Below are 25,228 nucleotides of genomic sequence, written 5' to 3' on the forward strand. Positions count from 1 at the left end.
CTCCAGGGAGGAAGACTCAGAACCAATGTCAGGAAGTATTTCTTCACGGAAAGGGTGGTGGATGCCTGGAACGCCCTTCCGGAGGAAGTGGTAAAGACCAAAACTGTTAAGGATTTCAAAGGGGCGTAGGATAAACACTGTGGATCCATAAAGCCTGGAGGATGGGAATGAAGAGAAGAGGTATGGGGGTGGCTTGCGGGAATGATGGCTACTACCTGGTGATTAATACCCTTATTCAATAAACGTTCACACGGTTAATGCGACTCCAACATTGCTCTATGCTTCAACGGCAAGAGGAAATCTGGAAAAGATTCAGGCATCAACCAACAAGGTAGCACAGTCTGGGTAAACAAATAAGCTTGGGAGTAGCTTGCTTGTTGAGGCGGTTACTACCCCGAACCAGTTAAGCCTGTCACTTCACTTGGAAAGTATATTCAGCGCAGCTCATTGCTTCAACGGCAGGGGGAATGAAGAAAAGAGGATTTATATTCAGACAACAACCAACAAGGACTTAATTGCATGGTCTGGGTAAACAAATAAGTGTGGGAGTAGCTTGCTTATTGCGGCGGTTACTACCCCTAACAAATTAAGCCTGATACTTCACTTTGAATGCATATCCAACGCAGCTCACTGCTTCAACGGCAGAGGGAAATGAAGAAACAGGATTTACATCAGACAACATCTAACAAGGCATTGATCTGAGCAGTATGAGTATACAAACATCGGGGTAACTTGCTCGATACGACTGTTACTACCCTCAAACATTAAGCCTTATACTTTACTTTGATGCAGCTCCAACACTGTTCTTTGCATCAATGGCGGGGGTGGATGAAAATTAGAATAAAAAAAGTTACCAATAAGGGCCCTGAATCAGCGGTCGGAGTAACAGATAAGTATGAGAAAATAAGTGTGAAAGCTTGCTGGGCAGACTGGATGGGCCTATTGGTCTTCTGCCGTCATTTCTATGTTTCTATGAATTCTTGCTCCTGTCACCATTCAGGCTGCTACATTTTGTATGATTTGTAATGAGTGTAACGTACTCTGGGGTAAACCAATGAAAAGGGAATTGCAGTAATTGGAAGAGAAAATGAAAGTTTGTAAGACTGTCCGAAAATCATTTTGATTTAAGTAGGGATTTTAAATGTTGCAGTAATTTGAGTTTTGCAAAAGAGGTCTGCAATACTGTGGCTATGTGTAATTTCATAGAAAGTGTGGGATCAAGAATGACCCCTAAATTAGGAACTTCTTGTAAAATCTGTATTGTTTGATGATCAAAACTGATGTGTTCTGGTATTGAATAGTTTGTAGCCCAACCAAGCACTATGATCTCTGTTTTATTTACATTTAAGGCAAGTCTATTATGCAATAGCCATGTTTTAATACTTGTTAAGCCCAGTGTGAGAAAGTTGAGTGTAGCAGACCAAATGGTTTTTAGATGAAAAAAGAACTGAATATCATATGTGTATAATTTGTACGTCAAGCCTAAGGTGGTTAACAGACAAAAAAGAGGAGTGAGATAGATGTTGAACAGTGCTAAAGGCAAAGATGAATGAACCCTGTGGTACTCCTGTGAAAGTTGAAACCAGTTGGATCCTGAATTAGCAATTCTCACTTGCTGTGATCTTTCTGAGAGATAGGATGTAAACCATGTATATAAATAATTTTTTTTTGTTATTGTTACTCTAGTGCGGTTGGAACATTTGCTCGAGCACTGGACTGTAGCAGTTCTGTCAGACAACCTAGTTTACACATGAGTGCTGCTGCTGCTTCTCGAGACATCACATTGGTAAGATTTTTTTTTTTTTTAGGTGCTCTGATGTAGTTATTTTCATCCAGTTTTACATTTTGGCCAGCATTTTGCAGCTATTAGTATAACATGTGGTTGTAAGGATTCCTTAATGGTTTAAATAAATGTATGTTAGCGTAAAGGATTACTGTCATGGTTGAGGCAACAGAAATGAGTCTACTGCTTCCATTTGCATGACTTTGCTAGTATCCTGTGATTACAGCTCCATATTGATCATTAAAATATCTTACACTTGGGCCTTAAAATTTGCAAATTTCTATTAAAGGCTATGAAAAAACCATTCTGTTAAATATTGAAACTTTGTAAACCGTTGTGATGGAGAAACCGAACGACGGTATATAAAACTCGATAGATAAATAAAATAAATAAGCCTAAAAATATTGGTGTGACTAAATAGATACCAATAAATTTTACTGGGATAATGTTTTTTATATTCCTATTTTTAACAACTGTTGTACTAAGCATTCCGTAAAATCAAAAATTCAGTTTTTATCATGGTCCTGAGAGTATGAAAAGTCCAGGTCAGGTATGGGGTCTTTCTCTCTCCCTCCAATACAGGGACTTTAGTCTGTCCTGGGACTGCCTCGCTTCCCTCTGCCTTTCCCCAGCATGCAGGATGAGAACAGCACTTTATATCTGTACCTTCTTTGTCCACCAGCTAGCTTTAGTTTAAACTGCATGGTGAGTTTTACCACCACGATTCAAACAGCTAGACTGAAGCTATTAGAAGGGACCAGACTCAGGTATGGATCACTAGCTGGAGAAAGGAGGCCTGGGAATCAATTCCATTTTGGGGTAGGGAAAGAGAGAGAGGTGCCACTGGAGGGGAAGTATGCCCAAGGATTTGGGTAGGGGGTTGGTGGAGAAAGTGAGAATTTTAAAAATTCCCTTGTTGCCTAATGAAATCATCCACAGTGATAAAATTGGGTCCCTGTGTAAAACAGTGCAGAAGGGGGGAGGCTCTAGAACGAGGGAGTATGAAATGAGGGTAAAAGGGGGTAGACTCGAGTAATCTTAGAAAATATTCTTTATCCCAGGACAAGCAGGATGCTAGTCCTCACGTATGAGTGACGTCATTGATGGAGCCCTATTGTGGAAAACTTTCTGTCAAAGTTTCTAGAAACTTTTGACTGACACACTGAGCCCACTGAGCATGCTCAGCATGCCATGATATTCTCAGCCACAGGGGTCTCCCTTCAGTCTTCATTTTTCTTCGCTGCTTTTGGCACCGTGGAGCAGGAGCCTGTGTGAGATTCTCACACAAGTCTGACTAAAAATCAGATTAAAAAATTAATATTCCTGTACGTACCAGGATCAGTCCAGACAGTGGGTTGAGCCTCCATTCCAGCAGGTGGAGACAGACTAAAACTTGAAGGATGCCCTATATCAGGACAGAGCCTATCCTCTACCCCTTCAGTATTCGTCTCTCTCCAGCAGGTGCAACATCTCCCCTTCGGTTCTCTGCTGTAGGCTAGTCAGCCTCTTCTTTCTTTTTCGGCTCAAGCAAGTAGTTCTTTGATTCCCGCTTGTTTTAGAAACAAAAAACAAACAAAAAAATCTATGAAAGAAATTTTGCCTTCTTTTAGTGCTTTTACTGTTTTTGTGTGGGAGACGTCCGTCTCCCAGCTCTTGCCCAGCTCAGGGGGGCTTTGCCCCTTTTGTAGGAGGGGGTTCCCTGCATAGTCCTGAGTCCGTGGACGCTTCCAGGTGTGGGGACCGACGCTCTCTGGGCCTCGTTCCTCCTCTGGCTGCCGAGAGGGTTTTTAACCCGCTGCTGCGCTCAGTAAAAAAAAACAAAACAGAGTTTAAAAGTTTCAAACTTCAATAAGTTGCAGGTACTCACCTACCTCTAACTTATTTGCAGCAGTTGACCAGCTTTTTTATTTTTTTCTTGTCAGAGTAGGGCTAGAACCGGCGGCCAGAGAAGCAGAAGGCAGCAGGTTTCCCGCCTGCTCTCTCCTGCTGTGCAGGCTGTCAATCAAGCTTTTTTTTTTTCAGCTTTTTTTTCTTCAGCCGCGGCTTAGCTTTGTCTCGACTGGCAGCCTGCCTTTCTTGTGGGCTGCCCTCTTCGCGTTTTTCGCGGCAGGGCCTCTGCACTGCTTGCCTGCCGGGTGGGGAAGGTCCCTCCTCGGCAGGACAAGCAAATTTAGCCCGGGGCTCCACTCCTCCCGGCATGGCTAGGCCTTTCCCGGGTCGGCAGAGCCCGGGAACAGCCGCCATCTTGGATTTTTCATCTGGGCCGATTTCAGTGCTCCCTGGGGCTGGGGGGCCAGATTTTTTTGATTTAACCCCCAATTTGGCCCCTGCGGGTGCCCAGGACGGGGTGGTCCAGACCTTCCCTCGCCCCCCTCCCCCCCCCCCCCCCCCAGCCAAATCCAGGGTCCATTTTCCGCAGATTTCGTCGTCCTCATGCACAAATCTTATCTAGTTAGCCTGCATGAGCTGCACGAAAGCCCCCCCCCTTGCCCCCCCCCCGCCAAAAATCCCTTGCTCAGCGCCATTGACCACTGGACCGGCCGCGGAGCCCCAGGGATCAGTTCGGGTGCGGGTGGTCCTGGGGGTGCCCCCCCTCCTCCCGGTGTCTCCCATGTCCTCGGACCTCGCTGCTTCCTCGGATTCGGCGGATGACCCCCCCCCCAGAGGGGGATGACCCTAGAGCCCTCCGTCTTTTTCGTAAGGAGGAATTAGAGCCCCTCCTCCCTTTTGTTTTGCAGGAGCTGGGTCTGGAGAGTCCCTCCGTGGATAATCTCATGGCCTCGCTCCCTAAGGATATGAACCCGGTTCTGGGAGGGCTCCGGGCTCCAGCCTCAGCCTTTTCCTTCCACACCATGCTTAAGCTCCTTATCCTTAGGGAATGAGAGGCTCCTGAGGGTGCGCTTCGGGTGGGGCTTGCGATGGATAAGCTCTATCCCCTCCCAGAGGAGGGCTTGGAGCTGTTGCGATATCCATCGGTGGATTCTTATGTTTCTGCAGTGGCCAAGCACACCACGATTCCGGTGGAAGGTTCCACGGCCTTGAAGGATTCACAAAATCGTAAGCTGGAGGCTCACCTGAAGCGCATCTTCAACGTTCTGGCCCTTGGGGTCAAGGCGTCTTGCTGTAGCAGTCTCATGATGCGAGCGGGCCTCCAGTGGGTCCAACAGTTACTCTGCGCCCAGGAGCTTCCGCCAGGGTGAGGCAGAACAAGCCGAACGTCTGGAGGCTGTCACTGCTTACGTATCGGACGCCCTCTACGATCTGGTCCATGTCCAGGCGAAGGCGATGGTTTTGGCAGTGGCGGCCCGGAGGCTCCTTTTGGCTACGCCACTGGTCGGCTGATCAGTCCTCGAAGACTCGGCTGGGCACGCTGCCCTTCAAAGGTAAGATGCTCTTTGGCGAGGATCTTGAGAAGCTTATGGACTCCTTGGCTGACAACAAGGTCCATAAGCTCCCAGAGGACCGCCCTAAGTCTTCCTGATCCTTCGCGGCCTCTCGCTCTCGCTTCAGGGGCCAGTGTCGCTTCGCTTCTCGGGGGTGGGGTGGTTCTGCGAGGGAGTCTTCTCGTGCGCAGTCCTGGTCGCAGTCCTTTCGTGGCAGACGGCCCTTTTGCGAGGGCCAGCCCGTGCTTGCTGCCGCTAAACCTGCCATGAAATGAAGTTCAGCTGACCCATTCCTCGGTTCCTTACCTCGGCGGACGCCTCTCCCTGTTCTTTGAGGAATGGGTCAAGATCACGTCTGATCAGTGGGTCCTCGACATTATCAGAGACGGGTACGCTTTCGACCTCGTCAGGGAACTTCCAGATCTTTCTTTTCTCGCCTTGCGGCCGGGCCGAGAGGGACGCGGTGGTCCAGACTCTCTCCAAGCTTCTGGATCTGGGAGCGGCGGCCAGTATTCTATTTACTTCACCGTGCCCAAAAGGACGGGTCCTTCTGCCCAATATTGGACCTCAAGAGGGTCAATCGGGCTCTCAAGATCCCCCACTTCCGCATGGAAACCCTGCGGGCGGTCATTGCGGCGGTCCGCCCCGGAGAGGTCCTTGCTTCCCTCAATCTCGCAGAAGCTTATTTTCATATTCCCATTCACCGCGACTATCAGAAGTATCTCCGATTCCATATTCTGAACCAGGACTTCCAGTTTCGAGCTCTCCCCTTCGGCCTCGCAACCACTCCTCGCACCTTCACGAAGATCATGGTAGTAGTAGCGGCGGCCTTGCGCCAGGAGGGGATTCTCATCCATCCTTATCTGGACGATTGGCTCATCAGAGCCAAGTCTGAGACCTCTTGCCGGTGGGCGGTGGATCGTGTCTTGGAGCTCCTTGTCTCTCTCGGGTGGATAGTGAACTTTTCCAAGAGCAAGCTTCAGCCCTCCCAGGAGTTGGAATTTCTGGGAGCCCACTTAAACACCCGAGTAGGCAAGGTTTTCTTACCTCGGGCGCGAGCCCTCAGGCTGATCGATCAGGTCCAGACTTTGATTGCCCTACCCTCCCCGACAGCCTGGGATTATCTCCAAGTCCTGGGATCCATGGCTTCTACCATCGACCTTGTCCCCTGGGCTTTTGCTCATATGTGTCCGTTACAGAAAGCTTTGCTGTCCCGTTGGCAGCCAGTGTCGGAGCAGTTCCACGTAGTCCTTCCGTTCTTGGATTCTACTGCCGACGAATTAGTGGTGGCTGTCTCTTCCTCATCTTCTGCAAGGGATGCCTCTTCAAGCTCCACAGTGGACGATAGTGACCACTGACGCCAGCCTGTTGGGCTGGGGTGCGGTCTGCCTTTCTCAGTCCACCCAGGGAGCATGGTCGCAGACTCAGTCGCTCTGGCACATCAATCGACTGGAAACGTTGGCGGTCCATCTGGCGCTTCAGGAGTTCCTTCCCCTGATCCGCGGCAAGGCGGTATGAGTTCTGTCCAACAACTCCACCACAGTGGCCTACATCAATCGCCAAGGGGGCACTCGCTGTCCCCTGGTAGCCTTAGAAGCCAGCTGTCTCCTCGCTTGGGCGGAGCATCACCTACAGTGCCTTGCGGCTTCTCACATCGCCGGAAAAGACAATGATAAAGCAGACTTCCTCAGCCGGCAGTCGCTCGATCCGGGAGAGTGGGAGCTCTCGGACGCGGCCATGGCTCTGATAGTGGACAGGTGGGGTCCTCCTCACCTCGACCTCATGGCGACTCTGCGCAATGCCAAGGCCAATCTGTTCTTCAGCCGCTGGAGGGAGCACGGCGCAGAGGGCGTGGATGCTCTGGCTCTACCTTGGCCAGCGGACATCCTTCTGTACGTGTTTCCCCCGTGGCCACTGGTGGGGAAAGTTCTCAGGAGAATCGAGCTCCACCGGGGACCGGTGATTCTCGTCGCTCCCGAGTGGCTGCGAAGGCCGTGGTTCGCGGATCTCATCACTCTAGCGGTGGATGGGCCCCTGCGCCTCGGTCATCTCCCTCGTCTCCTCCGGAAGGGGCCTGTATTTTTCGACCAGGCCGATCGCTTCTGTCTTGCGGCCTGGCTTTTGAACGACGTCGCCTGAGGCGCAAAGGTTATAGGGAGGAGGTCATCTCCACCCTGCTGCGAGCCCGGAAGCAGTCGACTTCTCTGGCCTATGTGCGCATCTGGAAAGTTTTTGAGTCCGCGGGTGTCCCTGCGCGCTCCGCCTCGATTCCTTTGATTCTTTCTTTTCTTCAGAAGGGTCTCTCTCTAAGGGCCTCTCCTTCAGTTCTCTACGCATTCAAGTCTCTGCGCTCGGCTCTCTCCTGGGTCGGGTGGACGGTCATGCCTTAGCAGCTCACCTGGACGTGATTAGTTTCCTGAGGGGCGTTAGACACCTCTGCCCCCTCTCTCGGGCCACGTGTCCGTCGTGGAGTCTCGACCTAGTCCTTCGTGCTCTCTGTGCGGCTCCCTTCAAGCCTCTTCGCCACGCTACGCTCAAGGATCTTACTCTGAAGACTGTCTTTCTGGTCTCTCTTTCCTCTGCTCGCCTTATTTCCGAGCTTCAGACGCTGTCCTGTCGGGAGCCCTTCTTGTGTTTCTCTGATTCCGGGGTTTCTCTCGGGACGGTTCCTTCCTTCTTGCCTGAGGTTGTCTCCGCTTTTCATGTCAACCAGTCGGTCGAACTCCCAGCGTTCTCTCCGGAGGAGATTGCGGGTACGGCGGGTGGCGACCTTCGTCGGCTAGATGTAAAACGAGTCTTGTTTCGCTATCTCCAGGTCACCAATGACTTCCGGGTATCGGACCATCTCTTCGTCCTTTGAAGTGGTCCCAACCACGGTAAACAGGCTTCTAAGACCACGATTGCGCGGTGGTTGAAGGAAGCCATTTCCTCGGCGTATCTTTGTCAAGGTCGTCCGCTTCCTGAGGGTCTGAAGGCCCATTCTCTGCGTTCTCAGGCTACTTTGTGGGCGGAGAGTCAATCTGTCTCCCCGCAGGAGATTTGCAGGGCCACCACTTGGACGTCTCTGCATACTTTTGCTCGGCACTACCGTCTGGATGTGTACGCTCCGGTTTTCGGTTCCTTTGGGCGGCAAGTGCTTCGAGTGGGACTGTCTCGCTCCCACCCAGTTTAGGGAAGCTTTGGTACATCCCACTGTCTGGACTGATCCGGGTACGTACAGGAAAGGAAAATTAGTTCTTACCTGTTAATTTTCGTTCCTGTATTACCACTGATCAGTCCAGACGCCCTTCCCTGTCTGTCTTCTGTCCTCTCGAAGCTTGTTTTCTTGCAGGTCTGCAGATTTCCATATATTTCTTTGTGCAAGATTACTGAGCAATTACACCGGAAGCCTTGGTCGTTTTCTTATACCGTTTATCACAGACCCCATCCATGGCATCGATGAAATCAGCGTCGGAGCATCGATCGAAGCATCAACATAGACATCCATTGATTCCGGAATCTCTGCTATCCCCGGAGAAGTCGACAGCCAAGCAGCCTCGCCTGCAGGAAACACCTAGGCCTTCGACACAGAGGCGTTCACCTTCTATTGAGGTGCCAGACATCGAACCTCCACAGGGCCCTGTGGTAGGAACAATAACGCCCACACTGCCACCACGTGTAGCTACTCTGCCTGCATCAGCTATCACGGAGGAATTGAGCGGATTTATCTGCCAAGCGGTGCTACAAGCACGCCAAGAGCATCGACCATCAACGCCAGTGCCATCGCCGACACCATTGTCGATGCCGGTGCCCGCACCAGTGCCTGCGCCGATGCCAACGCCTCTGCTGATGCCGGTACCCGTACCGATGCAGGGACCATCTCCAAAAACACCGATGCCACTACCTGGGGCTCCAGGTCAGCTAGAATTGGCTTTATTCCAAATGTTAATGGATAGATTCGATGCCCTCGTCAGTGCTATTCCACCGAAGCCTATCCCAACTAAACCTATCGGGGATGTTCCTGGACAGAGACCTGTCGATGATCCTCAACCAGGGCTTCAGGACTCTTTCAACCACTGATTCCATCTCTTCCACCGAGATCTTCTCCCACTTCTCCTTCCAGGGAAGCTCCATATGACTCATGGGAAGACAAACATACTGACTCTTCGTCAGAAAGCTTCATGTCTGACCCTTCTCCTCCAGAAGGCAGGAAGAAATCTCCACCAGAGGACTTGTCCTTCACAAATTTTATAAAGGACATGGCAGACACAATACCTTTCAACCTAGTGTCTGAGGAGGAATCGAGACAGCAGACATTAGAAGTCTTACAGTTCGTGGATCCTCCAAAAGAGGTCCTGGCCATTCCTGTCTATGAGGTACTTTTGGAGTTGCAACATAGATGCTGGGAACATCCATGTTTGGTTCCACCTATTAATAAGAGTGGACACCACATATCTTGTCTAACATGTTCCTGGTTATCAGAAGTCACAGTTACCACATCAATCTGTTGTAGTTGAGTCGGCTCAAAAGAAGTCCAAAAGAGTACGACCTCACTCCTCCACTCCACCTGGAAAAGACCATAGATTCCTGGACTCTTTGGGGAGAAAGGTATTCCAAGGAGTTATGCTCAACTCAAGGATAGCGTCCTATCAACTTTATATGACACAATACCAAAGGAATCTATGGAAGCAGATGTAGGAACTTTCCAACTCCCTACCTCAACAGTACCAGGATACAGCTCAGGTTATCATACATAAGGGACTTGAAGCTGGAAAGCATGAAGTCCGAGCCACCTACGACAACTTAGAAACAGCTTCAAGAGTGGCAGCTTCAGGAATCAGTGCACGTCGCTGGGCCTGGTTAAAAGGTGAACCGGTAGATGTAGTATACTTGGATTTTCAGAAGGCGTTTGACAATGTTCCTCCTGAGAGGCTTCTAGGAAAAGTAAAAAGTCATGGGATAGGTGGCGATGTCCTTTCGTGGATTGCAAACTGACTAAAAGACAGGAAACAGAGTAGGATTAAATGGACGGTTTTCTCAGTGGAAGGGAGTGGGCAGTGGAGTGCCTCAGGGATCTGTATTGGGACCCTTACTTTTCAATATATTTATAAATGATCTGGAAAGAAATAAGAGTGAGATAATCAAATCTGCAGATGATAGTAGTTAAATCACAAGCAGATTGTGATAAATTGCAGGAAGACCTTGTTAGACTGGAAAATTGGGCATCAAAATGGCAGATGAAATTTAATGTGGATAAGTGCAAGGTGATGCATATAGGGAAACATAACCCATGCTATAGTTACACAATGTTAGGTTCCATATTAGGTGCTACAACCCAAGAAAGAGATCTAGGCGTCATAGTGGATAACACATTGAAATCGTCTGTTCAGTGTGCTGCAGCAGTCAAAAAAGCAAGCAGAATGTTGGGAATTATTAGAAAGGGAATGGTGAATAAAACGGAAAATGTCATAATGCCTCTGTATCGCTCCATGTTGAGACCGCACCTTGAATACTGTGTACAATTCTGGTCGCCGCATCTCAAAAAAGATATAATTGCGATGGAGAAGGTACAGAGAGAGGCTACCAAAATAAGGGGCATAGAACAGCTCCCCTATGAGGAAAGATTAAAGAGGTTAGGACTTTCCAGCTTGGAGAAGAGACAGCTGAGGGGGGATATGATAGAGGTGTTTAAAATCATGAGAGGTTTAGAACGGGTAGATGTGAATCGGTTATTTACTCTTTCGGATAATAGAAAGACTAGGGGGCACTTCATGAAGTTAGCATGTGGCACATTTAAAACTAATCGGAGAAAGTTCTTTTTTACTCAATGCACAATTAAACTCTGGAATTTGTTGCCAGAGGATGTGGTTATTGCAGTTAGTATAGCTGTGTTTAAAAAAGGTTTGGATAAGTTCTTGGAGGAGAAGTCTATTACCTGCTATTAATTAAGTTGACTTAGAAAATAGCCACTGCTATTACTAGCAACAGTAACATGGAATAGACTTAGTTTTTGGGTACTTGCCTGGTTCTTATGGTTTGGATTGGCCACTGTTGGAAACAGGATGCTGGGCTTGATGGACCCTTGGTCTGACCCAGTATGGCATGTTCTTATGTTATTATGTAAGGTGAAAGGGCCTTGCATACCTTGGACTGTAAGCTTGCACTCGCATACTACTTATCCGCACTGCAGTCTATAGAAAATCCACTCAACTCTTTGTATCTTATGATCCAAACAAACCGGGCAATCCAGTGGGCAAACACACTCTCTCCAACTGGCTAGCAGATTGCATAGAATTCTGTTATGAAAAAGCAGGCCTTCCTCTCCAAGGGCGAGTAAAGGCGCATTCAGTAAGGGCAATGTCAACCTCAGTAGCACACTATCGTTCGGTGCCAATCATCGACATATGCAAAGCAGCAACATGGAGTTCTCTTCACACCTTTGCAGCTCATTACTGTTTGGACAAAGAAGGATGACAAGATTCAGCCTACAGACAATCTGTCTTAAAGAACTTGTTTCCTGTATAATCCCAACTCCTTCTACATCCAACCTGCTGTGATCTTCGGCTGCCTCATTTTTACCAACAATACTTCAATGTTGCTTCTCTACAAAATGACTCAGCCTTTAGCTTGCTAATCCACCCATATGTGAGGACTAGCATCCTGCTTGTCCTAGGATAAAGCAAAATTGCTTACCTTGTAATAGTTGTTATCCCAGCACAGCAGGATGTAGTCCTCACGAAACCCACCCGCCACCCCGCAGAGTTGGGTGCGATACGTTTTATTATTTTATTTTTGCTAAAGCTTATTGCTACATACGAGACTGAAGGGAGACCCCTGTGGCTGAGAATATCATGGCATGCTCAGTGGGCTCTGTGTGCCAGTCAAAAGTTTCTAGAAACTTTGACAGAGAGTTTTCTGCAATAGGGCTCCATCAATGACGTCACCCATATGTGCGGACTACATTCTGCTGTCCTGGGATAACACCTATTACAAGGTATGCAATTTTGCTTTACAGCGGTGTCAGTGGATGCACAGAACAGCCCCCCAGTGGAAAGGTGGAGACAAAAACAGTATCTGAATTCAAGAAAGCATGGGATGAACACAGGATCTCAAAGATGGGAATTGTAAAGCTAAATTAGTTGAGCGAATGGGCAGATTAGATAGGCCATACGGTCTTTCTGTGGTCACATTTCTGTGTTTCTACTTACTAAAATGTGCTAAAAAAATGTTAAACATGCTTTATTGTGTGTTTCACTAAAATATGATAACATAGTATTATTAGTCTATGTAAGCATGGTCTTAATGCAAATGTTTTAAAAATTTACATTTACAATGAAAATACAAGCAAACATACAGAAATTAGGGTAAACATATAGCACAAAACCAAAACAAGGAATCAAACAATCAATACAAGGAAAATATCTCTATATATAATATATCAATGACTATAATCCACAAAATCCTAAATACTGATAATCAAGGTCTTAACTCACTAAACATAATCCCTCAAAAGCCTTCAAGAAACCTACACTCCAATAACTCTGGTTACCTAAACATTCCCCCTGTCAAAGATGCGCATCTTGCAACCACAAGAGAAAGAGCCTTCTCAATTGCCTCACCCTACCTAAATTCATATGAATTGAACATGACCTAAAAACATTCAAAAAGGACTTAAAAACACTAATGTTCCGCAAATTCCTCACTGACTGTAAATCATCCAATCATCCCGACTCTCAACTGAACTCTCAATTGTTTACCGCTTAACTCACCCCCTCTCCCTGTACCTGCATGCCCTCCCCCTCTGACCTAATAATATTTCATTCTGGACTTGATTTCCATTTCTCTGATAGTGTTTAAATGGTTTTGTACTGCTACCCAACTGTTAAGAATCTGTTTAATGTTCTTATTACTGCTCAGTTACAAGATAAATATATACTTTTGTAAACCGTTATGATGGCTCTACCGAATTACGGTATATAAAACTCATCAAATAAAAAAATAAATAAATTAAACCCCTAACTGAGAAGGGAGACCCAACAAAAACATATGAAAACCAGATTATAGTTTTATTAAATATAACATAAAGCAGTCACTGCAGGTGAGATGTCAACAGACATCCTCAAGTCACTGTGTCATGTTTTCCAGCAATTTTATTATCTAGGAAATATCTCAATTTCCTAGTGTGTAGCAGATGGACTCAGGACCAATGGGTATAGTGTACTCCTGATAGCAGTTGGAGACGGATCAGATTTGAATCTGACGTCAGCCCTAGTACATATACCACTGCAGGAAGTGCAGCTCTTCAGTATTTTCTGTCTCCATAGCAGTTAGGGACTCTATGCACGCTCGCAGAGCGTTAGAGTAATTTTACCAAAGAAAACCAAAATAAGAAGAAATCTTACCTTTACAGACGAGCCCCGCTCTCCTGTGGTGACACCCATTGGGTCCCTCCCCCAGTTGAGAATTCCTGAGGTGATTTCCGCGATCCCTCGGAGTTAAGCCTCGGTCCGGCGGCTGAACCTCCGTGGGAACCTAGCCCCCAACATCGGGTGAGGCTGAGAGGCAGCGGGTGCAACTTCGAGCACGGCGATGAAGGTATTTTCCCTCTCCCCCCGCAGCAGGAGACAGCCTGGAACGAGACCGGGAAGAGCCAAGACAAGGTAAGGTAGACATCTATTTATAAGTCTCCGGTCTCCGAAGCTCGAGGAGTCGCACAGGTCACCAGCCGGCACCAGTGCCGGATCCAAGGGATGGAGACCCTCTGAGGTGGTCGCCATATTGTCCGCGTGGTCGCCGTCACCATTTTGATCTGTTTACGCCCTGTCTGCCATTCCGAGCTGTGCGCACAAATACCTTAAACGCACAACGTCGTGCGCCCAAGTACCGTGTGCAGAAGTGACGTGCGCCTAGCCACGCATAACTTCGATCTGTGCGTACAACAGCATGTACATCTCCCTGAGCGTGCACCAAACCTATGTGCACAACTTCGGCGCACCAGAGCGCACAACTGTATTTTACGCGCACAAGCCATGGCACCACCAGAAAAGAAACTAAAGGCTCAGGGCCTTTGCCCAGCATCCCACATTAGAGCTGCACAGCATGAGGAGGCCATGGCCCTGTGTATACAGTGCGAAGAGGCCCTAGGGGATCCAACTCATGCCCCTCCCCAGCCGGTACCGGGTTCCAGCCTCTCGAACAGTACGCTGAACCTAGCATTGCACAGTGGTTGCATACCTTCTTCCACATGCAACCGGGGCCTCCTATAATATGGTCACAGGCTCCACCAGAGGGCCTCAACATCTGTGCCCAGGGAAGTGATCCCACCGCCCAGAAGCCCACCTTTGGGGACACGGACAACTCTGATGAGGATTCAGAACCTCTGGAGGAAGGGGAAATCCCGGGGACAGAGCCCTACCGAACCATGAGACGCGTCTTTACCAAGGACGAGCTTCCAGACCTGGTCACACACAGCTTAAAAGAGCTTGCTATCCTGGGCACAAGTGCCTCGGGGGAACCTAAGACGAACCCCCTACTAGAGGGACTCAGTCAGACCTCCCATCATTTCCCACTATTACAAGCCGTCCAGCAACTAATTAACCTGGAATGGGATGCTCCGCAAACTATGTTCAAAGGGGGGTGGGCTCTGGCAGCCAATGTACCCTCTGGACCCAACCGCCAAAGATCTCTTGGCATGTCCGAAAGTGGATGCCATGGTCTGCGCGGTCTTGAAGCACTCTACTATTCCTGTGGAGGGAGGAGCAGCACTCAAGAATGCTCAAGACAGACATCTGGAATCTATCCTCAAACAGTCCTTTGACATCTCCGCTATGTCTTTATCGCGGCCTGCTGTGCCATGATGACACGCGCCTACTTATCACAGACCAGGAACAACATTCCTGGGGAGCCCCTGGAACCAGCAGTATCATTCCTCACAGACGCCGTTTCTGAGTGTCATCTGCCACGGCAGATGCCACGGCAGATGACACTCCTCTAGCTGCGGTGTACAAATCTAGACAAATCTGGCTCCGAAATTGGTCGGCAGATGCATCCTCCAAAACGACTCACAAGGATGCCTTTCAAGGGAACACTCCTGTTTGGAAGCGAACTAGAGAAATGGGGCGAGTCCCCACTGCTGCGGCTACCGGAGGACAGGAATAAGAGAAACCAGTGATCTCCCCCGAACCTCCAGGGGCAGATTATCACAGCGCTTCAAACCATATAGAAGCACATATCAAGCGGCCCGCCCTGCAGGCCGAAGCCAGTCCTTTCAGAACAAGCACAACAAAAGGGGAGCAAGCTCAGGCTCAGGCCCCAGCCGCACCCCACAATGAAAATCAGCCGACCCATCCAAAGGAAGAAGCCATAGGGGGCAGACTTGCCCTATTCTACCAAAGATGGGTCGAGAGAACTCCATGAAGTTAGCATGGGGCACATTTAAAACTAATCGCAGAAAGTTCTTTTTTACTCAACGCACAATTAAACTCTGGAATTTGTTGCCAGAGAATGTGGTTCGTGCAGTTAGTATAGCTGTGTTTAAAAAAGGATTGGATAAGTTCTTGGAGGAGAAGTCCATTACCTGCTATTAAGTTCACTTAGAGAATAGCCACTGCCATTAGCAGTGGTTACATGGAATAGACTTAGTTTTTGGGTACTTGCCAGGTTCTTATGGCCTGGATTGGCCACTGTTGGAAACAGGATGCTGGGCTCGATGGACCCTTGGTCTGACCCAGTATGGCATTTTCTTATGTTCTTAGATTTATTTATTTATTTATTTATTTATTTAATTCTTTTTATATACCGACCTTCATGACGGGTGTCATATCAAATCGGTTTACATGGAACAAAGGGGTAAACATTCTTATCAACTGTTTAACAGTAAAATAATTAGAGGAGGTAAAAAGTTATATAACAAGGAGATCAAACTTGGGAATAGAAGAAAGAGAAGGACAGAGGGATAACCTTTGTGATTAAAGAGTTTTGCTATGTAAGTTGTCCGGAAGGCTTGAGAAGTAGAATTCCGAAAGAGAAAAGATTAAGGGAAAGCTTGGCTAAATAGCCAGGTTTTTAGTTTTTTCCAAAATGTTTGTAGGCAGGGTTCCTGTCTTAGGTCCGGCGGTAAGTTATTCCAGATAGTGGGTCCTGCTATCGAGAGTGCTCATTCTTTGGTTGCAGTGTGTCGTGAGGTTTTGTTAGGAGGCACATGGAGAGATCCTTTGTATGATTCTCTGATGGGTCTGGATGAGGAATGGAGTTTGAGGGGGAACTGGAGGTCCAACGGGTGGTGTTTGTGGATCATTTTGTGGATTATGGTGAGGGATTTATGTAAGATTCTATAGTTTATTGGCAGCCAATGTAGGTTTTTTAAGATGGGGGAGATGTGATCTCTGCGGTTTGTATTAGACAAGATTCTAGCTGCTGCATTCTGGAGCATCTGTAATGGTTTTGTGGAGGAGAGTGGAAGCCCCAGGAGGAGAGAGTTGCAGTAGTCAATCTTGGTAAAGAGCATGGCTTGGAGGACTGTTCTGAAGTCATGGAAAAACAGGAGGGGTTTGAGCCTTTTTAGGACTTGCAGTTTGTAGAAGCCGTCCTTTATCATATGGTTAATGGATTTCTTTAAATTTAAGCGATTGTCAATGATTACTCAGAGGTCTCTAGCATGAGAGATTTGGGTTGAATGAAGGGGCTGAATCAAGGAGTCGGAATGTTCGGTTGAAATGATGAGCAGTTCGGTCTTGGATGTATTTAGGACTAGATTCAGATTGTTGAGGAGTTGGTTAATGGATTGAAGGCAATTTTCCCAGTATAGGAGAGTCTTTGAGAGTGACTCTTTTATGGGGATTAATATCTGAACATCATCTGCGTAGAGATAATGTGTTAATCTTAGGTTGGTAAGCAGTTGACAGAGGGGGAGGAGGTAGATGTTAAATAGGGTGGGGGATAAGGAGGATCCTTGAGGAACTCCTACTGAAGATTTAATACTGGAAGATTCTTTGTTGTTAATTTTGACTTTGTAGGTTCTGTTACTTATGAATGAATTAAACCATCTGTGTACAGAGCCTGAAATACCGATGTCTGAGAGACTGCTTAGCAAAGTAGAATGATTCACCGTATCAAATGCTGCCGAGATGTCAAGAAGAGCTAACAGAAATGCTTGACCTTTGTCTAGGCCCAAGATGATGTGATCCGTAAGGGAGAGGAGGAGGGTTTCTGTGCTGTAGGATTTGCGAAACCCGTATTGATTAGGATAGAGAATATTATGATCGTCTAGGAAATCTGAGAGTTGGGAATTGACCAATTTTTCAGTGATTTTTGCAACAAAAGGAAGGTTGGAGATTGGGCGGAAATTAGAGAGATCTTGTGTGTCTAGGTTGGGTTTCTTCAGAAGAGGTTTGAGTGATGCAGATTTTAAAGAGTCAGGATATATTCCTTGAGATAAGGTGCAGTTTATGATATCTGCCAAAGGACTGGCTATGGTGTCTGGGATACTAAGGAGGAGTTTTGTAGGTATATTGTCTGAAGGGTGGCTTGATGGTTTCAGTTTCTTTAGGAGGGATTCGATCTCCTTGGATGAGATGGGTTCGAAGGTATCAAATTTGGCTCCGATGATACTGTGGAAGAAAAATTGAAATTTTCAGTTCAAATTCCCCTCTAATGTAATGACAAATTTAAAATTAATGGGGTATTGATCAACCGGACTCTGGCAATATAAGAGTATTTGAACTCTAAATGATTTCATAGAACAGCGAGAACTAATGTCCTTTAGTCCGCTTTGGGAAAAATTTGATGTACCTTTTTCAGAGATGTATGCATGGCTTAGTCATTGTATTTGGGCATAGAAGACTGACTTTTTATGATTGGATGATCAGGCTCAAATTTGTTATCTCTAATAAACGTCAGGAGACTGAACATGTAGCTTTGTGGTCTTACAAGGTATCAATGGGTAAAATGCTTATTGGATATCAAAGTCTCTAGAAAATATGGATGTACGAATTACAAATAATTCTAGACCAGACAATTGGAACATTTTTGGAGGGAAGAAGTAAGAGTATCCTTATCAGCCTCTGTTACGCAACTTTATATTATGTTGCTTATAGAGTTGACACCAGCTCGATTACATCCTATTAATTTAACTGAATCTATAAAGTGCTGGTTTTGCTTTAAGGAATCTACATTAGATCACATTGTTTTTCTGTGCTTGTATTAGTCCATTTTGTCAGTAAGAAGTACGAATGATTTTGGAGGAAATAGATTTTTAAATTTATTTTTATATCTTATTGACTTAAATAAAAATATTGGAACTTAAAAGAAACATAGTCCCTTTTGATAACATCTTTCCCTTTCCTTGTATGTTAAGTCACTTGAAGGCACCAGTTAACATGTATGTATTTATTTTATTTAAAAACTTTTCTATACCGCCCATACAAACTATTGCAGGTCTAAGCGGTTTACAAATAAAATTTTCATAATCAATTTTGACAAAATAGGTCATTAAAAATAAACTAAATAGAAAATTAAAATTAAATTAAAAAGCACGACATATAGGATTACCATGAAAGTAAATTATAAAAATAAAATGAGGCCTTCCTACCTAAGATTCAGCAAAGGCTAATGAAAGTAGGTAAGTTTTTATGGCTTTTTTGAATTCTTTTAAGTTTGTAAGAAGTCAGATGGGATGGTGTGTTGATTTCATCTCATACTTACTGTTGTCTTGTGCTGCAGCTTCACTGATTCTGAGTCTTTCCTTCTTATGTTCCTTAAGGTACTGGTTCTTGTGAATGCACAACATGGTGAAGTATTCAAAGTCAAAAGGGACATTTTTTTTTTACAGATTCATCCTTAAGATATGCTAATCCCCCCCCCCCCCCAAAAACTCCAAAAATTAAAATGGACTAGCTTATGTCAAGTCACATCGTTCACCCATCGGTGAAATTTTGCCGCCTTTGTTTATATGAGGTGGTTTTCAATTAAATGTACTCCATCAGGTTTCCCAGATGCTTGAAACATACCCCAAAAAAAATAATTCTAAATTGTTCAGGATAGGATTATTCTGTTCCAGTAGGGGGGATGACCCACTTCAGGGCATCTTGCGTCAAATGGCTTGCAATTGGGTCTACGTTGACTGCATCTGTGGAGTTCATGCAGGGTTTTAACCAAAACAGCAGGGAGCATTGACTTACAAACCCCTGAAACTCCTTGCAGTTCCCTCTGAACCATTCCAGTAGTGTGGCATACATGGTTCTTTCAGTCAGGGGCATTCATGGATACAAGTTCTGGAGGGATCCAGGTTGGTCTTTGCTACATTCCTACATGCTATTACAGGCACTACATCTGTAACACTAGATTACGATAATTAGTTCTTTCATTAGTTCTTTCATTAGTTCTGCAGGAATAATCTCTTCCGTCCTATAGTTTGGAGCTAACATAATCTGTCAGGGACTGGCTGAGGAGCATAGGTGGCCTTGATTGGGAACAGTATACATCAGTCTGAAGGGTACCAGAGTTAACAGACCAGAGCTGGAATTTATGGAGCAAGCAGTGTTAGATTCTGCCACCAGTCTATGGGTGGCTCAGTTTTTAAGAGGACCTCATGATAGAGTGAACTCCCTCCTTCCTCCAGCAAGTGTTAGTATGTTTTCCTTGGATGAATTGGTTGTTCCTCTTGCTGTATATTTATTTATTGAGAAAACTGCATGCTAATTGTGTGCACAGCATTACATCGGGGCCTCAGTTTTTTTACTGATAAGTAGTTTTTAGAACCGTTCCCAGGTTTGTACCTACAATTTTTTTTTCTTATGAATTGAGATTGTTGCCTATGTTTTGCCTGGAATCTTATTAGAGAAGAACATGCATGCTCTAAACATAGGGAGATATTTGGATGTCATTCTGATAAACACTTCAGCAGAAATTTCTATCTTCATTTATTGGAGGTTTTGCAGACTTTTTAAAATTAACCAGTATGTTTAATTGAAGCTTTCTAATAATGAGGCACTAAAATAGCACTGGTTTAAGGCCTATTATACTAAAGTATTTCGTGACTGACATAGGTTTAATTCACTTATGTTAGTCTGTGATAATGTTAATAAGGATTTAATATAGACTGATGGGATAAAAATATCAATGAGTTGCATCCTATGCAAATTAATTCAAAGCAAGTCAATATTTAAAAAGGTTAATGCAACTCATGGGGGCAAAAGACTATCTGTGATCAGTCGGCTATATTTTGGATTGTGGCATTGGCAAGGCAAGAGGGAGCTATCCTTTCTGCCACTATCAGCCGTAGCTCTACTTCAGGTAAGGTCTGGAGTCAGTGGGAGAATGGAAGCCATGTTTTACTGCATTTCCATTCTCTGGGTTTAATTTTTTTTAGTAAATTGGACATTAAACATGGTGTTTTGCATAAGATAATGTAACTCAGTACATTGGCCCTTCCATTAGATGTTTATTTTTTTTAATTGCCTTTTCTGTTTCTCCTTATCTAGGCACAATCTTTTTTATAAGTTTAGCAAAAAAGTACAGTTTTTTTAATCATCCCTTTTTATAGTACAATATTAACTGGCAAAATATTTAGAAAAGACATTAGTGGTTTTGGTGTGACATCAGTTCTGAGGTGATGGCACAATATTTAATATTTTTAATATGCTTAGTGATCATTAGGCTACTGTAACTCAAGTATAGTATAATTAACATAATTGAGTTCACCAGGGACTTTAGCGTAGTAAATGCTATTCATATTTCTATCAGCATGAGGTAATTAAAAGGAAATTCCTACAAAAAGGCATAAGAGGATTCACTGATAACTTCTTTTTATTAAAGAAACTCCCTGGATTAAGGTTAGATATTCTCTCAGTATTTCTGGGGTGGGTCAAATGTTGATTATGCAGATGTTACTTGAAAGATGAGGTTTCATATTGGAAAAATTAGTAGGTTAAAAATTTAGAAGTTTATCTAGCATGTGCTTCTCATTGTTATAAATCATTTATTATAAATCTCTCTTAAAATATAATGTAAATATTTATTTTAAACACTTTGGGGCCAATATAATAAAACGTAACCCAAAACATGAGTTAACCAAAACCTGTGCTAAAAATTAACACATTCAATAAGAACATAAGAAATTGCCATGCTGGGTCAGACCAAGGGTCCATCAAGCCCAGCATCCTGTTTCCAACAGAGGCCAAAACCAGGCCACAAGAACCTGGCAATTACCCAAACACTAAGAAGATCCCACGCTACTGATGCAATTAATAGCAGTGGCTATTCCCTAAGTAAAATTGATTAATAGCCATTAATGGACTTCTCCTCCAAGAACTTATCCAAACCTTTTTTGAGCCCAGCTACATTAACTGCACTAACCACATCCTCTGGCAACAAATTCCAGAGCTTTATTGTGCGTTGAGTGAAAAAGAATTTTCTCCGATTAGTCTTAAATGTGCTACTTGCTAACTTCATGGAATGCCCCTTAGTCCTTCTATTATTCGAAAGTGAAAATAACAGTCACATCTACTCGTTCAAGACCTCTCATGATCTTAAAGACCTCTATCATATCCCCCCTCAGCCGTCTCTTCTCCAAGCTGAACAGCCCTAATCTCTTCAGCCTATCCTCATAGGGAAGCTGTTCCATCCCCTTTATCATTTTGGTTGGCCCTTCTCTGTACCTTCTCCATCGCAACTATATCTTTTTTGAGATGCGGCGACCAGAATTGTACACAGTATTCAAGGTGTGGTCTCACCATGGAGCGATATAGAGGCATTATGACATTTTCCGTTCTATTAACCATTCCCTTCCTAATAATTCCTAACATTCTATTTGCTTTTTTGACTGCTGCAGCACACTGAGCTGACTATTTTAAAGTATTATCCACTATGATGCCTAGATCTTTTTTCTGGGTGGTAGCTCCTAATATGGAACCTAACATCGTGCAACTACAGCAACGGTTATTTTTCCCTATATGCAACACCTTGCACTTGTCCACATTAAATTTCATCTGCCATTTGGATGCCCAATCTTCAAGTCTTGCAAGGTCCTCCTGCAATGTATCACAGTCTGCTTGTGATTTAACTACTCTAAATAATTTTGTATCATCTGCAAATTTGATAACCTCACTCGTCGTATTCCTTTCCAGATCATTTATATATATATATTGAAAAGCACCGGTCCAAGTACAGATCCCTGAGGCACTCCACTGTTTACCCTTTTCCACTGAGAAAATTGACCATTTAATACTACTCTGTTTCCTGTCTTTTAACCAGCTTGTAATCCACGAAAGGACATCGCCTCCTATCCCATGACTTTTTAGTTTACGTAGAAGCCTCTCATGAGGGACTTTGTCAAACGCCTTCTGAAAATCCAAATACACTACATCTACCGGTTCACCTTTATCCACATGTTTATTAACCCCTTCAAAAAAATGAAGCAGATTTGTTAGGCAACACTTCCCTTGGGTAAATCCATGTTGACTATGTTCCATTAAATCATGTCTTTCTATATGCTTTACAATTTTGTTCTTGAGAATAGTTTCCACTATTTTTCCCGGCACTGAAGTCAGGCTCACTGGTCTATAGTTACCTGGATCGCCCCTGGAGCCTTTTTTAAATATTGGGGTTACATTGGCCACCCTCCAGTCTTCAGGTACAATGGATGATTTTAATGATAGGTTACAAATTTTAACTAATAGATCATAAATTTCATTTTTGAGTTCCTTCAGAACCCTAGGATGCATACCATCCGGTCCAGGTGATTTGCTACTCTTTAGTTTGTCAATCTGGCCTACTACATCTTCCAGGTTCACAGTGATTTCGTTCAGTTTGTCTGACTCATAACCCCTGAAAACCATCTCCGGAACTGGTATCACCCCAACATCCTCATTTGTAAACACGGAGGCATTAGAAAGCTAATGTGATGCAAATTGAGTAGGAGTAAAGAGAAAAAAACATGCTAAATCAAAAAATGCACTAAAATCATGAGAGAACCTGAAAATTCACATTTTTTAGTATTCAGATAGGTGGATCCACACCAGTGGTTTATGCACCTCTACCAGCAGATGGAGACTGAGCAAAGCTGACATCCCGGTAAATATACCCCTGCACTGACATCTCCAGCACATGGTGGATGTGCATCTCCCTACTGGGATTATGTTAAAAGCTTTTTGTAGAAGGAGAAAAGAAGAAAGATGTTTTTTGACCCGCTTTCCTGTGGAGATATCTTATGATCCCTCCCTCAGTCAAGTTTCCTGAGGTGATATCTTCGGATCCCCCCTTCAGATGAGTGCCTTAGTCCGGTAGCTGGTTTCTTCTGGCATGGACTTAGCTGTAAAAAAAATAAAATAAATAATAATAGAAAAAAGTAAAAATAAAAGCTGAAAGACAAGTGGATGCAGGATGCCGAGAGCGGTGGTGAAGGTTTGTGCCCTCTGCCCCCCCTCAGCTGGAGACTGACTCTGTACTCTGCCGAGACGGGCTGAGCTCAAGTAAACAATAATAATAATAAAAAAGAAAAGGTAAGGAGGAGTTAATTTTAGGGATTCCTCTCCCCTTCAGTCTCTGTGCTCGGTGTACCGATCCAATGGCCATTCCTGTCTCTGGGGGAGTTCGGGGACTCTGGCAGGTTGAGCAGCTTTCTGGACTAGGCCCCGCTCTCAGGCTTGGATTGTTCACCACATGGTAGACTGTGGTGGCATTTGCGTGCATTTACTCAGTGCATAAGGCTGCCCTCTTCAGGTATGTTGGTTCACACTTATGTGCCCGACTGTGCATCTGGTTGTGTGCACAGAGGCTCCGGCCTGAGCGCTCAATTGTGCGTGTAGGGGTGCCCAGGTGGACGCACACTGGTGCACTTAAAGGCATTTAGTGGGCTCTCAAGTTGCATATAGACATTGAGCACTTGGGTGGTGCTCAGTTTATGCATCTACCTGAATAGTGTATTAGACACCTAATTGTTTTCATGGCCTATTGCGAGCACAGCTGGGAGCACAGTTTTCAGGCACTTGTTGGAGAGTACTGACAACTCTATAGCGCGAATAGCAAGAAGCCTAAGTGCCTTAACCTTTGTGCTGCTTGCCATATTTGGGCATCTCAGCCTGGTGTTCCCTTTAACTGTTTGGAGGGTCAGGGAGAATTGTCTCCATCTGATTTTGCTAAGCCCGGTCCTTCACAGTATGATGTGAGAATGGGAAAAGAGCTGTCAGAGGTTTTGCCTGAAATTGGGGGTCCCTAACTGGTTCGTCAGCGGGGTAGGTAGTTCAGTGGGCGCAGTCCTTTCTTCAGGCACAGTCAATGGTCCCGGCCAATCTTAACATAACAGGATTGCATGTGTGCCTGGTGGTGCAGCTAAGCGTTTGAGTACGTTTAGACCTAATGAGGGTCACGCCGATAGGGACCTGGATGGCAAGGATGATGAAAGCTGATCCTTACTCCCTGGAAGATAGTGAAAATTCCTCCGGGGCTGGAGCTTTATAAGAACTATGTTGCGTTTTTCACAGAGATGAGTTACCGGCTCTGATTTCCCAGACATTGAAGATGCTGGGCGTACCGGAGGCTAATTCCATGTCTGAGCCAAAGCAAGATCCCATTTTGATTTTCTTGCGTAAAACCTCATGATTTTTCCCTATTATAGAGGCTATTCAAGAATTGATTGATCTTGAATTGGGTGCCCTGGAAGCTAATTTTAAAAGGGAATGAGCCTTGCAAGGGCTGTACCCCCCCTGATCAGTCTGCGAGAGAGCAAGTGTGCTTCAGAAAGTGGATGTGCTTGTGTGTGCTGTCACCAAGCAGACGACTATCCCCGTAGGCCATCCTTAAGCAGGCCTTTGAAGTGATGGCAAGGAATTTGCAGATAGTTTCTTGTTGCTCCCTGGTGGCTTGTTCTTGTTTACTTCTCTCTGGAAGTCAATGAATCTGGGGTGAATTCCAGGGTAGTGATGGAACAGGCACCCACTTTTTTTGACAGATGCAGGCTGTGATCTGGTCTGCACTTCAACCAGAGGGGTGGCTTCGGTATTAGCGGCCAGGCTAGAGCTATGGCTCAGGAATTGGTTGGCCGATACATTCTCGAAGTCTAATCATACGAAATTGCCCTTTAAGGCTC

At 45.3% G+C, this 25,228-nt stretch overlaps 1 protein-coding gene across 2 annotated transcripts in view; it reads left to right on the plus strand.

Moving 5' to 3' along the window:
- Nucleotides 1–25,228, plus strand: part of MTA3 (metastasis associated 1 family member 3) — a 525,799-nt gene that overhangs the window by 164,033 nt on the left and 336,538 nt on the right. For both annotated transcript variants that reach the window (XM_029593316.1, XM_029593317.1), the window contains exon 8: nucleotides 1,687–1,786. In XM_029593316.1, the coding sequence (XP_029449176.1) occupies nucleotides 1,687–1,786 (100 nt within the window). The remainder of the gene's footprint in view (nucleotides 1–1,686; nucleotides 1,787–25,228) is intronic.

Source organism: Rhinatrema bivittatum, chromosome 3 (genome assembly GCF_901001135.1).
Source record: "Rhinatrema bivittatum chromosome 3, aRhiBiv1.1, whole genome shotgun sequence".
Lineage (NCBI taxonomy): Eukaryota > Metazoa > Chordata > Amphibia > Gymnophiona > Rhinatrematidae > Rhinatrema > Rhinatrema bivittatum.